Source organism: Symphodus melops (assembly GCF_947650265.1).
Source record: "Symphodus melops genome assembly, chromosome: 11".
In the NCBI taxonomy this organism is placed as follows: Eukaryota; Metazoa; Chordata; class Actinopteri; order Labriformes; family Labridae; genus Symphodus; species Symphodus melops.
In genome coordinates, this window is record NC_136701.1 from 20,431,672 (window position 1) to 20,446,985 (window position 15,314).

The following is a 15,314-nucleotide window of genomic DNA, read 5'->3' on the forward strand; positions in this document are numbered from 1 at the left end:
CACCTTCATTACAAGCATTATGATTGGCATGCATAACCCCTTTAATCACAGACTTAGAGCCACTGTTCATCCATATGTTCCAGCTCAGCACATGTTTAATACACATGATGCACCTAACACAAAATCACTTCCTGTGCTCCCTGTACGTGTTGACCTGATAATCTCACAAGTATCAGCTGCTCAGCTTTGCAGTCACCATATTTGAAACACAGTGAAAACCAAAGAAGAGAGAATGATTCAGGTGTATAATTAAAAACAAGTCTTCTCAAAGTACAGGATGTTAAAGATGTCTTTGATTCATTACTGTGTCAGTCTGTACCAGCCGAACATTTGCTGACTGTCAAAGAAAGTGTTTCTCTTGTCATACACAAGAGCATCTGAAAATGTTATCTTTTAAACAACTGAATAATTGATTCATTATTTAAACTGTCTTCCACATGGTCAATGCAGGGTAAAGTATGTATCCATTTTATTTATCTATTGATGTGATATTGTGTTTACTAGTTTGTAATCTATTCAGTGTTTGTTTCCCTTATCAGGTTGTTTTATATCCACCTGCTTTCAACAGTGAAACAAAGAACACTTCATTGTCCAGTTTAGTGTTGCAAGATCAAATATACCTTCAATAGAAAAAGCAATCAAAGTGAAGAAAAGTGGACCACACTGACCATTCATTATCATTTTTGACATCAAATCTAGTGAAATACAGCGCAACCATAAAACGACAACAGAGATGTTTCTCAGTGGGACAGACGATTCATGCCACCTTCATTTATTTATAACTCAGATGTTTTACATTTCAGTGTTGTCCAGCAGGGGGCATTTGCAACCTGTCAACAGCAAATATAAGTAACAACACTCCTCAGATTTCATGTTGAGATACATGGAGGCATTTTCGATCAAAATCTGTGTATCTGTTTTCAGATATATAAAAAGCTTAACAAAACAAAAATTAAGAAATATTTTTATACAGAACTGTGAAAAATGAAAAGAGTGTGTTGAAAAGAAATAGTCATTGTTAATGGTTTTTCTTTCTGAGTAAAAACACATTTAGTAAGCACGATGTAGAAAAAGGGTTAAGACAGAGGACGGATCATTCAGGAGCTTGTTGAGTGAAGTCAAAACAATCCAATCACCTGAATACATTCCTGCTTAGTTTTCTCTCCTGGTGATTAAGGTCAAAGAAAAAAAACATTTTACATCCCCTTCCCTCTTGGTAATATTAAACAGTAAACTGCACATCTGCTTTTCTCCCTTTTCGTTCTGTCTCTTGATTCTGTTAAGAGTTGAGCTGGATCCATTCTCAAGTTTATTTCTTCAGCACAATTCAACAACACGGCAATTCAAAGTTTTTCACACAGGACATCAAAATCCTCACCACAAAGAGAAAAACACAAAACATTAAAATAGAAAATTTAAGAGAACTAAAACAAAACGTTAACGAGAAGATTCAATGAGAAAATATGAAATGCAATTATAAAGCGCTTATGTCCAGGCATTTACCTTTAGCGTTAAATATGCCATATAAACAATATTCATATGATAAAGTCTTAAATCCTACACACTTATTAAACAACACCCAGAACCATGTTTACATATTCAACTGAGGTTTGAGCTCAAAAGAAAGGGAGCAGGTGGGTATAAAACTTCCCACGAGAAGGACTGAATTTTAACCTCCAATGTTGGAGTATACACTTTAATGTGATATTATTTTGTGTTGGAATATACATTTTAATGTGAGCTCCACTTTGTGTGCACACATTTAACAGGGTTCTGTCGCCATTTTTCATTCACTAATATCTAACCTGCAGAGTGTGCTCATTATCGGTGTTGTGTTGCTTTGTGGCTTCTGTGTTGTTTTGATTTTAAACTAACACTAAGTATCAATACAACAATGGTATCTAATCTAAATCTAATAGTTTACACACAACTACATACATATTTTTATCCATGTATTTCATGAAATTCAATTCATCTTCCAATCCAAATTCTGTTTTTAATCGTTGGCTTATTACGTGTTTTTATTACCGGTATATTTAATCTGTCTGTTTCCCCTTGGGATCACAGAAGATTTGCTGTTTAAATCTTTAAACATACTGAAACAAAAAAAAAGCCTAAATCCTTAATTTGAGTTTCTCTGAGTGAAGGAATAATGAATTGAATTATCTTGTTTTGTGGTGTTTGTTCCCAATGAAAATTGTATCATTGTACAGGTTGAGACAACATCGCTGCAGATGGACCCTGCATTGATCGGTTGTTACAAGCCCAGACACAAAAGCTTCTGCTGATACAGCATATTTTCACTGGCGTGTACATTGATGTGCTCTTCAGAGAGGCAGAAGTCACATTACAACTATGTTTCATATCTTCCACTTCAAACATGTTCAATTGATAGTTTAATTCATTCAATCAAAAAAAGCATTGAAAGCAGCCTGAGGGTTTTTTTCGTTCTTTCTGCAGCACTCTACACCTCATATCGTAACACGTTTTTGGATCACTTTATTTTTAATAATGTTGTGTTGTAATTGTATTTTTGCATCACCTATTACTGTTGCATCTCATCGACTGTTTCGTCTCTAAATATTTATTTTTATTTTCGATTATTTTTCTCTCGATGATAAAAGATCGGTTGTCATTACTGTAAGTGCCTGTCCATCTTTTTCTGCTCACAGGACTCCAGCCAGATCGGGCTGCTGAAGGAGCTTCTGGACCTGCAGAAGGACATGGTTGTGATGTTGCTGTCACTATTGGAGGGTAAAAAAGTTTGATCTACTGATTGGTTTTTAAGTGTTTTTCATCTCATACGCTCTTCCTTTTTTATCAAACCTTTGTTTAACTGTCACTCTTTCATACAGGAAATGTGGTAAATGGCACAATTGCCCGGCAGATGGTTGACATGTTGGTAGAATCCTCCAGCAACGTGGAGATGATCCTCAAGTTCTTTGACATGTTCCTCAAACTGAAAGACATCGTGGCGTCGGACGCTTTCCGTGATTACGTCACAGACCCTCGAGGGCTGATCTCCAAGAAGGACTTCCAAAAGGCCATGGACAGTCAGAAACAGTACTCCCCCTCTGAGATCCAGTTTCTTTTGTCCTGCTCAGAAGCAGATGAGAATGACATGATCCACTATGAGGAGTACGCCAATCGCTTCCAGGAACCTGCCAAGGACATCGGGTTCAACATAGCCGTGCTGTTAACCAACCTGTCCGAGCACGTTCCCCATGACACCAGGCTGAAGAACTTCCTGGAACAAGCAGAGAGCGTGCTGAACTACTTCCGTCCCTTCCTCGGCCGTATTGAAATCATGGGCGCCAGCAGAAAGATCGAGCGTATCTACTTTGAAATCAGTGAAGTAAACCGCAAACAGTGGGAGATGCCGCAGGTCCGAGAGTCCAAGCGACAGTTCATCTTCGACGTGGTCAACGAGGGCGGGGAATCCGAGAAGATGGAAATGTTTGTCAACTTCTGCGAGGACACCATCTTTGAGATGAACATAGCCTCGCAAATCTCCGAGCAGGAGGAAGAGGAGAAGGGGGAAGAAGACGATGAAGTAGATGAAGGTGGAGGCGAGGGAGGACAAGGTGGGGGGGCGAACGGAGGAAGTGATGAGGACTGTAATGGAGAGGAAGGGCAGCCTGAGTCCAGCTCTGCCTTTGCAGACTTCATTAACAGCATGTTGGGCTTCCTCAGTATTTTCACCTTCAGAAACCTTCGCAGACAATATCGCCGAGTGAGAAAGATGACCATCAAAGAGATTGTCGTGGCTTTGTCCACATTTTTCTGGACAATCTTAATGAGCATATTACACTTTATTTACAATGTGTGCAAAGGCTTCTTTATGATCATCTGGCAAACTCTGTTCGGAGGCGGCTTAGTGGAGGGGGCGAAAAACATCACTGTGACTGAGATTCTAGCGAGCATGCCGGATCCAACGCAGGACGACGTGCATGGAGATGGACCCGGGGAGCCGAGGACAGGGGAAGAACAAGACACTGGAGGTGTAATGGACTCCGGGGAGACTGGGAGCGGGGAAGAGGAAGAGGAAGACACGCAGGAAAAAGAGGGTGGGAGAGTAGCAGGGGTTGATGCTCCAGGTGGACTTGGAGACATGGGTGTGGAGTCACCTGTTGAACCTCCGACTCCTGAAGGAACGCCAATAACAAAAAGGAAAATGGTGAGTGTTTGGGTGACGTCAAATGTCTTGATATCGTGAGTACATTGGGTGGTTAATTTGTTTCAAAAAGGGAATCAAATAATGCTGAAAGGGAAGGCTAAAGTGCTTTGTGTTTTGTAACAGCCTCCAGAAGAGACTGATGCGAGCCAGAAACCACCTGAACCTGTTCCTGTAGTGGAACCTCCCCCAGAACCTGAAAAGGCTGAGTATGAGCCCACTCTTGTTTTCTTGTTAACATTAAAATTCCATCCACATATTTTCATGACATTTCGTGGTTGTAGTAAAAAGACAAGACTCATTTATATTAGGAATACATTTTTTTTAAATCATCTTTAATGGAAATATTTCAGGATTATCTTCATTCTTTTCTGAGACATGAGGAGGAAAGACATAAATGAGAAGACAAACAGAAAAATCAAAGGGTTTGCATCAGTGGTATCGTGATCCGTTTTTGTTGTTGTTTGGTTGTAACAGTGTTGAAACTGGAGAGAAAGCGGAAAAAGACTCCCCAAGCAAGGTGGAAGAACAGCGAGAAGAGCGCAAAATATCTGCCAAAAAGAAGGAGAAGAAGCCGAAACAGGAAGCAGGTTTCCAAATCTGGACTGAGCTGGAAACCCAAAGAAATAAATTCATGGTGACTAATTTGATGCAGAATTTATCTGATGGCAAATTCTAATGTCCCTGTGCACCCAGAAAACATACTTATCAGTGATTTTTTTTTTTTTTGTAGAACTACCTCTCTAGAAACTTCTACAACCTGCGCTTTCTGGCTCTGTTCCTCGCATTTGCCCTGAACTTCATTTTGTTGTTCTACAAGGTAACAAGATACTTTTGTATTTTAATGTTTCTGCTGTACTCGAGCACCAAATACCATTTGTTTTTATGTACATCCTAAAATACTTTTTTTTGTATCTCATGCCACACCTCTCATTGCACTCAACTTTGTCCATCAGACTCCCTGTTATCTTTCTGTGTACCAAGTTTATCTGCATTTTTCTGTTCAGGTGTCTGAGACGCCGCCTGAGGGCGAAGAGCTGGAGGGATCAGGGTTTTCTGAGGGGAGCGGTCTGTTTGAAGGCTCTGGGTTGTTTGAGGGCTCAGCTGAAGAGGCGGCGGAGGGATCTGGAATGAGTGACGGAGGAGATGAGGACGAGGAAGATGTTCCACTTTATTTCTATTTAGAGGAGAGCACTGGCTACATGCAGCCAACATTGGCCTTTATCGCTGCGCTGCACACAGTCATTTCATTCATCTGTATCATTGGCTACAACTGCCTGAAGGTATGATGGAAAAACAGGAAAAGAAAACTGCTAATTTGGCCTGAAAGCTGAGCCTCAATTAATATGTTTTTCTCACAACAGATTCCACTGGTTATCTTTAAACGGGAGAAAGAACTTGCAAGAAAGTTGGAGTTTGACGGCCTCTACATCACCGAGCAGCCTGAGGATGATGACATAAAGGGCCAGTGGGACCGACTGGTTCTGAATACACCGTACGAGGACACAGAATGATTTGTGACCTGATAGAGATAACTTGAGCCCTTTTTACACTTCCATTAGAAAACTTTAGGAAAGCACTGGTCAAAAAGCAGTCACATGATCCTACTCTCATCGCCTCGTTTGCAGAGAATTAAATAAAATATGAAGGCATGAAAAGATTTTTGATAAAGTCAGGGTGATAAATGTGGCCTTTTGTGTTATTACCTGCAGAGCACCATGAAACAAATACACTGCTGCCACACCCTACAGCGTTTATAGCCTCCGCTCATGAGCAATGCCTCTCATTAGACGTGCCTTTAAAATACATAAACACTTTGTCAAATATGAACTGGTTAAGGATTTAATAAAGACTGATTTCTCCCTTTTCACAGTTCCTTCCCAAACAACTATTGGGATAAGTTTGTCAAACGAAAGGTGAGTAGACTCAATGATTTTGGAAGGTTTTAAAAAAAATGGTCTTTGCAGCGCTTGTTGATGTTTAACTCATGTATCATCCTACAGGTCCTGGATAAGTACGGAGACATTTATGGCAGAGAAAGAATCGCTGAGCTTTTGGGTGTGGATTTAGCCTCCCTGGATGTAAGCCAACAACATGAGAAGAAACAAGAAGAACCAGACAGCTCTATGTTTTCATGGTACAGTGCATTTTTAACTTGCAAAGGTGTGAAGTGCAGATAACAGCCGTCTAAACTGGAATTCATCATCTCAAAGAGGATATTAATAAAAGTGTTGGGTTTCAGGGTGACGTCCATTGACATCAAGTACCAGATCTGGAAATTTGGCGTTGTGTTCACAGATGGTGTAAGCAAACCCAGATTTACTTGTGTATAACAAACCATCTATACATGACCTTTGACCTCTGACCTCTAAGAGCCAAAACAACCATTATGTCATTTCTTTTCAGACCTTCCTTTATCTGTGTTGGTACCTGATCATGTCTCTGCTTGGACATTACAACAACTTCTTCTACGCCTGTCACTTGCTGGACATCGCCATGGGTGTGAAGACGCTCCGCACCATCCTGTCCTCAGTCACACACAACGGCAAACAGGCAAGTGAAGGAAGAAACCCAAAAGTGCGGCCTATTATTCAGTCTGAGTGTACTTAATGTGTGTTCTCCTTGTGTCTGCTAGCTCATGATGACGGTGGGCTTGTTAGCTGTGGTGGTGTACCTTTACACGGTGGTCGCATTCAATTTCTTCCGCAAGTTTTACAACAAGAGCGAGGATGAAGATGAACCAGACATGAAATGTGATGACATGATGACTGTAAGTCACTGTGGACCTAAAAATATGTGGACTTTGTTCCCCAGTAAGCAGACATGCATCCATCCCTTTTATTTAGTCCTTCGTCCTGTGATAGCGAGTCATTTCTGTTTCCATGACACCCAAACTTACTGATCTTATTACCTTCAGATAATAGCGATGGTTTTACCTTGGTTACGAGTCAATTTCACTTGTCTTCACTCCACTTCTTTTTATTTTTAACAATACAAGCTTTGTTATCCTGAGAAAACTAGAAAATAAGACGAGATCCTGTGACAACAAATGGAAAATACTTGTTAGTACTTTGTAACTAAAATGTATTGAAGCAAGTCTGTTTAAGGATTCTGTAAACATCCAACCATCCATGTGGACATTTTCTGTATGTTTGATTGTCTTTGCAGTGCTATCTGTTCCACATGTACGTCGGCGTGCGTGCTGGTGGAGGCATTGGAGATGAAATCGAGGATCCTGCTGGAGACGAATACGAGCTTTATCGAGTGGTCTTTGACATTACCTTCTTCTTCTTTGTCATTGTTATTCTTCTGGCCATCATTCAGGGTAAAGACAATACTGCTTTGGAGGACACTTTTATGAATTCATGTCTTTGGGTACAAAAAAGTGAGTGGAACTAACAAGTTAGGAAAAGGGAATAAAAGGAGGAGCTTTTGGAGACGGACTTGAATCTGTTCACACAGGGAATGCATGTTAAGGTACGGGTATGATGTGAAAATGTCCTAAACCTTTTAATACTAATGTCACTGCAGGTCTGATCATTGACGCCTTTGGAGAACTCCGAGACCAACAGGAGCAGGTCAAGGAAGACATGGAGGTACGGAATCACAGTGGAGAATTGACGCTCGCGCTTTATAGATGCACAACTTTCACTGAACACTCATCACTGTTTTTTGCACAGACAAAATGCTTCATATGTGGGATTGGAAGTGACTACTTTGACACGACGCCACATGGCTTTGAGACACACACGTTTGATGAACACAACCTGGCCAATTACATGTGAGTCCACATCATTCATGTGCATCAAGTGCATGTGTAAGAGAGTGTGTATGCGCATTAGATATGACCTACAGCTAACATGCATGTTCTCTTTCAGGTTCTTTTTAATGTACCTTATCAACAAAGATGAAACGGAGCACACTGGACAGGTTAGTCTAAAATCTTTTATTACTGTTTGTTTGTTTTTTTCTTTCCTGAAAACAGCTTTGACCCCCTTTTTGATTCTTACGTCTTATGTTTCAGGAATCCTATGTGTGGAAAATGTACCAGGAGCGTTCATGGGACTTTTTCCCTGCTGGAGACTGTTTTAGAAAGCAATATGAGGATCTACTGTCATAACCAGACATTTTCTGGACACATAGGAGGGAAAATACCAGCCAGTGTTCTGCTTCTGTGCTCATCATTCCTGACATATCACACAAGAAATGATTGGGTCCTGAGGAACAAAAACATGTCTCAAATAATTTACATGTCAACAAAGATACTTTCTGTAAGTTAGATGCCCTTAGAAAGCTTTTACTCAAGCGATGGTCGTTCATTTGTTCTATAGAAAAATGGACTGAAACTTGTCTTTCACTGATTTAGAGACATTATGGGTTTGCTTAAACAGGTTTCATGTGTTGTCCACTGAGGGTAAGATTATTAAACTCATGCTTATATGAAAGTTGTAATCAAGTGCCAAAGCTGTCACACAAGTTGCCATAACCAGCACACAGCACCAGAATGTAGTGACGAGGAAGAACACTACCTTTTGTTTGTGATCATTGTCACTTCAGCAGATTTCTTTTCTTCACATAGCGTACTTGCTTGGTTTTAAGTTATTTTATTTATTGTTTTGAAAGACTGATTCTGTCATAAAAAGTGATTCTGTATAAGCTTCATTTTAATGTGATGTTGATAGGATCTTTTTCTCATGCACTTCATAAAGTTTGTTCAGTTGATTTGATCACTAGTGATGTGGCTGCTGTGTCCTCTCCGTGTACAGTTGAGCTACTTTTAAAAAACCCTGATGAATTTGCAATTTTTACAATCTTACGTTAACAATGAATGTTTGTATTTAATGAAGTAATGCGACATGACAGAAGCCATCTCAACAAGCAGGTTTACAGAGGATAAGACCCTGACATGCACTGGATGAGTGTCGAAAGGTGAATCAGTGCAGAAAGATTTTAAGGGATTTAGTGATAACCTGTGATGAAGTTATTACATAATGGAAGTAGATGGCTCAACAGTTGTTTTCTGTACCATCTGGATTTGAAGAGAGGGAATGAGTCCCGGAGGTTTGGCGAAACTGATTTAAAAAAAAAATGACTGTTTGTAAAACTGGAATTAAAGCAAAATATTACAACAGCAGCTGCTGAAGTATTCGTCTCTATACAGTAACTCTGCACACACTGCTGCAGTAACCTCTCATCACAACCTGTTTCCATACCAAGCTGCTGAACGGTTTCTCTGTGGAACATCCCAGCTGAATGGGGGATTAAGCCTGAGCATTAAAACTCACATTGAGCCTCATGTGCTTTTCACCCGTCCTGTCGTCGAAACATTTCACTCCGAGCTCGTACGACAGAGGCTGCGTTGACTGTTAACATGAACATCTCGGGGATCCACCATGGGGTGCTCCGGATGTACGGTGAGATGATCTTTTCCACTGAATAGTCATTCTAGCTAGGCTAGTTTTTGAGAGCAAGAATGGCTGTCTATCTCATAACAGGCTATAGGATGGCTATGTGATTTTTTCGGATTTATGATAATCTGCATAGTTTTTGTTTTTCAATCTATAAAGTGATTTTTGGACATTTCCCCTGTTTCAAAAAGAATATTGAAATAATGTTAAAGCATTGTTTTGTGGAGTTGTATTGAATTTACATTGTTTTCAGTGAGGTAGAAAATATTTGGTGTGATTTCAAAAAACAGCTTATAATAAATGTTCCAGAATAACCTTTAACAGTTTGATAAAATATTGTCATTAAAGTAAGCAAAAGTAAACGTTTCAGAAAAAAATAACCATGGTTTAATCACCTAATCATCTATTAGGTGCAATAGGTATTTTTTTGGAAGATTTTTAGATTTTTGCTTTGAAAAGGGCTTTTTTTTGTGAAAGCCACATCTGTGTGGCAAATCCTAAAAGAATCATTATCTCGAGGGCTGGCTGAAAAACAAAAAGATTAGTCATCTAAACTACTTCATGTTTCTTCACCAGCTCTCGTACTGTTATAATGTAACATGCTTTAGTAAAGCACATTTTTTCCATATGTTTTTCACTGTATGTTTTATGGCTTGATGAAATCCAGATGTGTGCGTGTGAATGTGATAAAGCCTCTGATTGGTTGAGCCCCTCATCCACATCCTCTTGATCCTCCAACCACCTGACTGCGCCTCTAATCTGATGGGATGATGGAATGACAAAGTGTTCATGCTTTAATCCAGCTGTACACTGCCCCCACTGCTATCAGGATCACCGTGACCACCCTAAATATTGTCAATAAGCTCCAGGGTATGATTAGAAATGTTTATCACGTCTGTTTTTTTCCAACCTGCCCCTCTCATCCAGGTGGATTTATTTTCAAACAGTGGAAAAAGAGGTTTCTGCTCCTGACAGCCGAGGGCGGTCTCCTGGTGTGTCACGATGCTTCCTCTCCCCCTGACCAGCTGGTTCAGTTGCAGGGCGGGTGTGAGACTATTGTTGAAGGCAAGGAGATCCTCGACCTGCCTAAATTACCCTCTGGTGGGAGCAGAGACTGCTGCTTTGCTCTGATCCTGCCCCAGAATAAATACCTGCTGCTGATGACAGAAACCTCTGCAGAATGCAGGTCTGGTTGACACTGCGCTTTCTCAACATCACACTTCACCTAGTTCAAGTAGAATGTCACATGCTGTAACGTTTTATCTTTTGTTCATATCTTTAACTCAGATTTGAGTGCCATGTCACATATTTACCAACACTGTAGGAAATAGAAGTTGTTTTTTCACAAATAGACAAGTTAAAAAAAAACTGCTTGCTGCTATGTTCAGTTTTCATGCTAAGCTAACCAGCAGTAGCTTCAAATGACCAACGAACAGCCGTATCTAACTTCTCCTGTAACTCAACTAAAAGATACATTTCCCTGAAAGGATAAATGTTTTGTCCTTGCTTACTTCACTATTTATGCATTCAACAGGATATAAGATGCCAACTTGTGTCCTTATCTGTTATTCAATTACAATGTAGTGCCATGTCAATCATTTACCACCAGTGAATGAGTAGTTTCAGTGTTTTGTAGAAATGGATGTTTGTTTGCAAATTTAGAGGTGTCAGCCATACCTAAGATACATTTTTCACTGGCTCAGTTGGACATCTACCTCCTCTGCCAACAGTACCAGCATGCCTATTGTGAGATTTAAAGTTAGACAAACTAGACACACAAATACTTGAAATTCCATTGATGCTATCTGTCACTGGTAGATTGAAGTTTAGTGTTGCTTGCTCTTTAAGTTGCATCGACAAAATAACTTTAATTTTTTCTTTCTTTTATTTTTCAAACTCTTTTTAGTCAATGGGTGAATACGCTGAAAAAAGTGAAAAAGGTGAGATGAGACTCATTTCGTGATTTTTTTTTAATGTGAATGTTTGCCTATACAGCAAGATCAGTCGAAAACCATGCTAGCTGTTTTTAAGTATTGTACATCTGTGCTTTTAGCTCAATGTTAATTAACATTAGAGACGTAGACCTATAGTTGTTCATCATTCAGTAAATGTTATCTTTTCTAATCTCAAAATAAAACTCAATTTAAAAAAAATATTTTCCACAGAGTGTCTCATCACCTCTCAGTCCTTGTAAAAGACATCAGGTGATTCCTCCACACATCACCCTCAAAGACCTGGTGCCCGAGCAAATCCTGGAGAAAGATCCACCAACACCCCCGGTTAGTGACACAGAGGCCCCCTCCCCAGGGCCCACAACATGTGTCTCCCCCAGGGAGAAAGGTGAGTATGGCATGGATGCTTGTTTTCCTATTACTTTAAAAAAAAAAAAACGTTCATCAGGTTTTTTTATTAATTATGTTCAAAAGTTGCACAAGCTCTAATCACAGACACACACAACTCCTGAAAATATCCTGACATTTTCTTGGTGAGTTTCAGGTGTGAATACACAAATGGCCACATTTTCAGCTCAACAGTATTAGATTTTTTTTTCAGATTGCCCCCTGGTAAATGACCACAAGGGGTTAAAAAGTGGTTAAATTCACATCAATTCAAACAGGTTAATTAAGCTGTCTTGGAGCAGCTTGTATAAAAAAAAATGATAAAGATGGTGACATACAGACAAAATAATTAACAAAAGAGAAACAGGACCAAACAAATTCAAACAGATCGATTAGAAGACAACAAGACTGAATAAAAACAACAAAAGGTTCAGTCAAAAAATGATCTAAAAAAAACAGATCTGTGGTAGTAAAAGAATAAAATTCAGTAAAAATATAAAACCTAAGTTTCCTTTAGTAATCTGAGTGGGATGAGCGATTTAGAATAACGGCTAGTTTTTAGTCAACATAACCACTTCCTTATGACGACACAGAAAATTCACTGATACTGTATGTAAATGTCCAGAAGGAGTTAACTTTCAACCAACCTGAGAATCTGAGTTACAGAGAGACTACAAGTCTCTTTTCAGGCTGATAATATTAGAACAGGTTTTAACTATTCAGATTGTTTCTGCCCTTAACGGAGAGGCTGTGAAACCAGCAGATGAAAGGAGGACAAAGGAGACCCTCATTAAAAGAAGGATCAACACGAGCATCACAGGACAGACTGAGAAAATACTTAATCTTTTTAGTTGATCATCCAAATATTTACCCAAGTGCGATCTCAACATTACTATTATGAGTGATGCACTTCATGGCTGCCACATGAGTGGATTTGTCAACGTAGCAGGAAATATTTATGATCACCACAAAGTATAGGAGGGGGTGGTTAGGTTTATATCCTATGACTAACAAACAGGCCTATCTTTGTTTACATCATGAAGCTGCTGCTTTTCTTTCTGCGAGCAGAATTTATTTCACTCATTTTGATACTGTTATTACGTCCAATTACACGTCGCCTTGACATAACAGCAAAGACTGTCATCATATCATAGGACGTTCTTATTCTACCACCATTTGGGAACATCTGTTATGACTACAACATATCCAATCCAGTGACCTTTCAAGGCCATGTCTTGCAGCCTGAAACCTCCTCACTGTTGATGGGCATGTGTGAAAGGGCAGCTCAGAAAGATGTCAGGGAAAGGCTATGCTAAAGTTTCCGATACATTTATGGTACTGTATGTGTAACAGGTGTTATAAATAACATGTTCATTCCCTTCCTGACAGGCAGGAATTCTCCCCGTTCAAAGAATTACAAAGGAGGTGTACACTCGGTCGGGTGCCTACGTCATGGCACCATCAGCAACGCCCAAACAGCGAAGGCAGTGTATCTGCTGATGGGAGGGGCTGCAGCTTCCTCTGCTATGGGGTACCTTGGCACATGCGCGCTCACTAATCTTGAAGCCAAAGGTCCTGACATGCCACTCAACACAGATTTCTCTGGCATGGGACCAGCAGGAGCGTACCACACCTGCGGCCCTGCACTCGACTCCCCTCACTACAACAGCTTTGACTTTGAAGTGGGAGACTCTGATTTTGATGCATTTGATTGTGGTGCATTTACCTTCTAATGACGAACTGTACTTAAGGTTGAAGTTAGGATGTCAGCTGTAATGATGCTTTAAACTAATTGATATGTCAACATGTTTAGTCAAAAAGAGGAAGTCTTAAGATGAGGCTCAGTAACGTTAAGTCATTACTGTAAAACAAATAAAAAAGTTTTTATTTTTTCAAAGGCTGCAGCGGAAACCAATGTTAACATAACGGTACTCTTTTTGTAAGATTAAGCACAAAATGTATGTTTACATGCAGCGGTGAAGAAGCAACATTAACTTTCCTTTGGAGTTGTGTTAGTGGTTAAAGTCACTGCCTCTCAGCGTTGTTTTTGTTCTCCACAAACCTCTAAGGATACTAATGTGGTTCCTTTTGGTCCTTTAGGTTAACTTGGTCTGATGTTAGGTGCTCGTCAGCACAATTCATAAATCTGTTCCTCCAACTAAGCTTTGTGACATCTTCAGTATTTACCATGCTTCGAATTATTACTGTGACTGTATGAAGTATTTTAAAAATATGTTGTGCTTATTTCCACCTCTTGTATGTTTACTATTTGTTGTGATTACAGTACGTATATACACCATCAGTGATTGTGACTGTAATACGAATACATGTTCAAACTGATACTAGCAAAAGTTATTCAAAAATGTTTATTAGTAACCCATGCATGATCTTTGGGCATTTACAACCTGATAAACACGTACATCATATCTGTACCTTTGTTGACGTTCTGTGCTTGTTTTTAAACAAGATGGAGAGATTCATACATGTGTCAAACTTTTCATTTACCTTAATTTTAACCTCTTGCAGTGGAAAAAAAACTTAAAAGGGCTCTTCTGACTCTCTGCATCATCCTCTTTTGTGCATTTTTTTGTGTTTCTGTTGCTGCATTTTATATCTATGTTGGGGAAAAAAGGCAAGTTAGCCTACACCCATTTCAGGCTATTTCATTTGTATGAATAAAATAGTCATGCGAAAATGAGTCTAAGTCTCACTTGTTCTTTTTAATACAAGCTTTACTTTTATAATGGCCTGGAATTGTTGAGTGACTGCAGAACCGGTTGGACGGTTGCATATGCCCTGAATTTCCCTCGGGATCAATAAAGTATCTATCTATCTATCTATCTATCTATCTATCTATCTATCTATCTATCTATCTATCTTTCATGCAAGTTTAACCATCTTTGACCGCGTATGCCTCTGGCCATGTACAAGATAGGATAGGATATAACTTTATTGATCCCCAATGGGGAAGATAAACAGAGAGGAAAAAGTCAACGTCAAAAACATGCTCATTGTCATTATATAATGAATGCCTTGGTTGTATTTTTCTTTTTTTAGGTTTTATGTAATAATGAAATGTAAAAATGAGCATGTATGCATAGGCAGCAGAGAAAATATGTGTCTAATTCGGGGGTCTCCAACAGTGGGCTCCCAAACTAGGCCCTCAAAAGTGGCTTGCCAAGCAAATCCAAAACAAAATAATAAAAAAATATCTACCCTATGCATAAACAAAAACTCACTCAAAGCAAACTGTATCTGTTTACTACAAATCTAGATCTGGTCGCCAGCATGCAGTGTCAGAACTCTGATTAAAGTTAAGCATACAATATTATTAATAAACACTGCAAAAACAAAACAAAAATAAGGGTAGTAGAAGTATTTCACGACTTGATT

The 15,314-nt window shown here is 39.4% G+C and overlaps 2 protein-coding genes across 3 annotated transcripts in view; both read left to right on the forward strand.

The window, feature by feature from the left end:
• LOC306831606 (ryanodine receptor 1-like) overlaps positions 1-9,320 on the forward strand; it is a 46,732-nt gene extending 37,412 nt beyond the window's left edge. For both annotated transcript variants that reach the window (XM_079355784.1, XM_079355785.1), the window contains 17 exons: positions 2,673-2,754; positions 2,856-4,177; positions 4,301-4,383; positions 4,652-4,811; positions 4,908-4,994; positions 5,182-5,457; positions 5,539-5,669; positions 6,048-6,090; positions 6,178-6,311; positions 6,417-6,477; positions 6,581-6,727; positions 6,810-6,944; positions 7,343-7,499; positions 7,706-7,770; positions 7,855-7,955; positions 8,053-8,104; positions 8,199-9,320. In XM_079355784.1, coding sequence (XP_079211910.1) covers positions 2,673-2,754; positions 2,856-4,177; positions 4,301-4,383; positions 4,652-4,811; positions 4,908-4,994; positions 5,182-5,457; positions 5,539-5,669; positions 6,048-6,090; positions 6,178-6,311; positions 6,417-6,477; positions 6,581-6,727; positions 6,810-6,944; positions 7,343-7,499; positions 7,706-7,770; positions 7,855-7,955; positions 8,053-8,104; positions 8,199-8,294 — 3,132 coding nt within the window. In that variant the 3' untranslated portion in view covers positions 8,295-9,320. The remainder of the gene's footprint in view (positions 1-2,672; positions 2,755-2,855; positions 4,178-4,300; positions 4,384-4,651; positions 4,812-4,907; positions 4,995-5,181; positions 5,458-5,538; positions 5,670-6,047; positions 6,091-6,177; positions 6,312-6,416; positions 6,478-6,580; positions 6,728-6,809; positions 6,945-7,342; positions 7,500-7,705; positions 7,771-7,854; positions 7,956-8,052; positions 8,105-8,198) is intronic.
• A 140-nt stretch (positions 9,321-9,460) lies between these two features.
• On the forward strand, positions 9,461-14,687 carry LOC306831605 (uncharacterized protein). Its single transcript, XM_079355783.1, has 5 exons — positions 9,461-9,588; positions 10,510-10,768; positions 11,489-11,522; positions 11,748-11,922; positions 13,311-14,687. The coding sequence occupies exons 1-5, from the start codon at positions 9,546-9,548 to the stop codon at positions 13,652-13,654; spliced, it is 855 nt and encodes a 284-aa protein (XP_079211909.1). The 5' UTR covers positions 9,461-9,545; the 3' UTR covers positions 13,655-14,687.
• Positions 14,688-15,314: the final 627 nt, after the last annotated feature.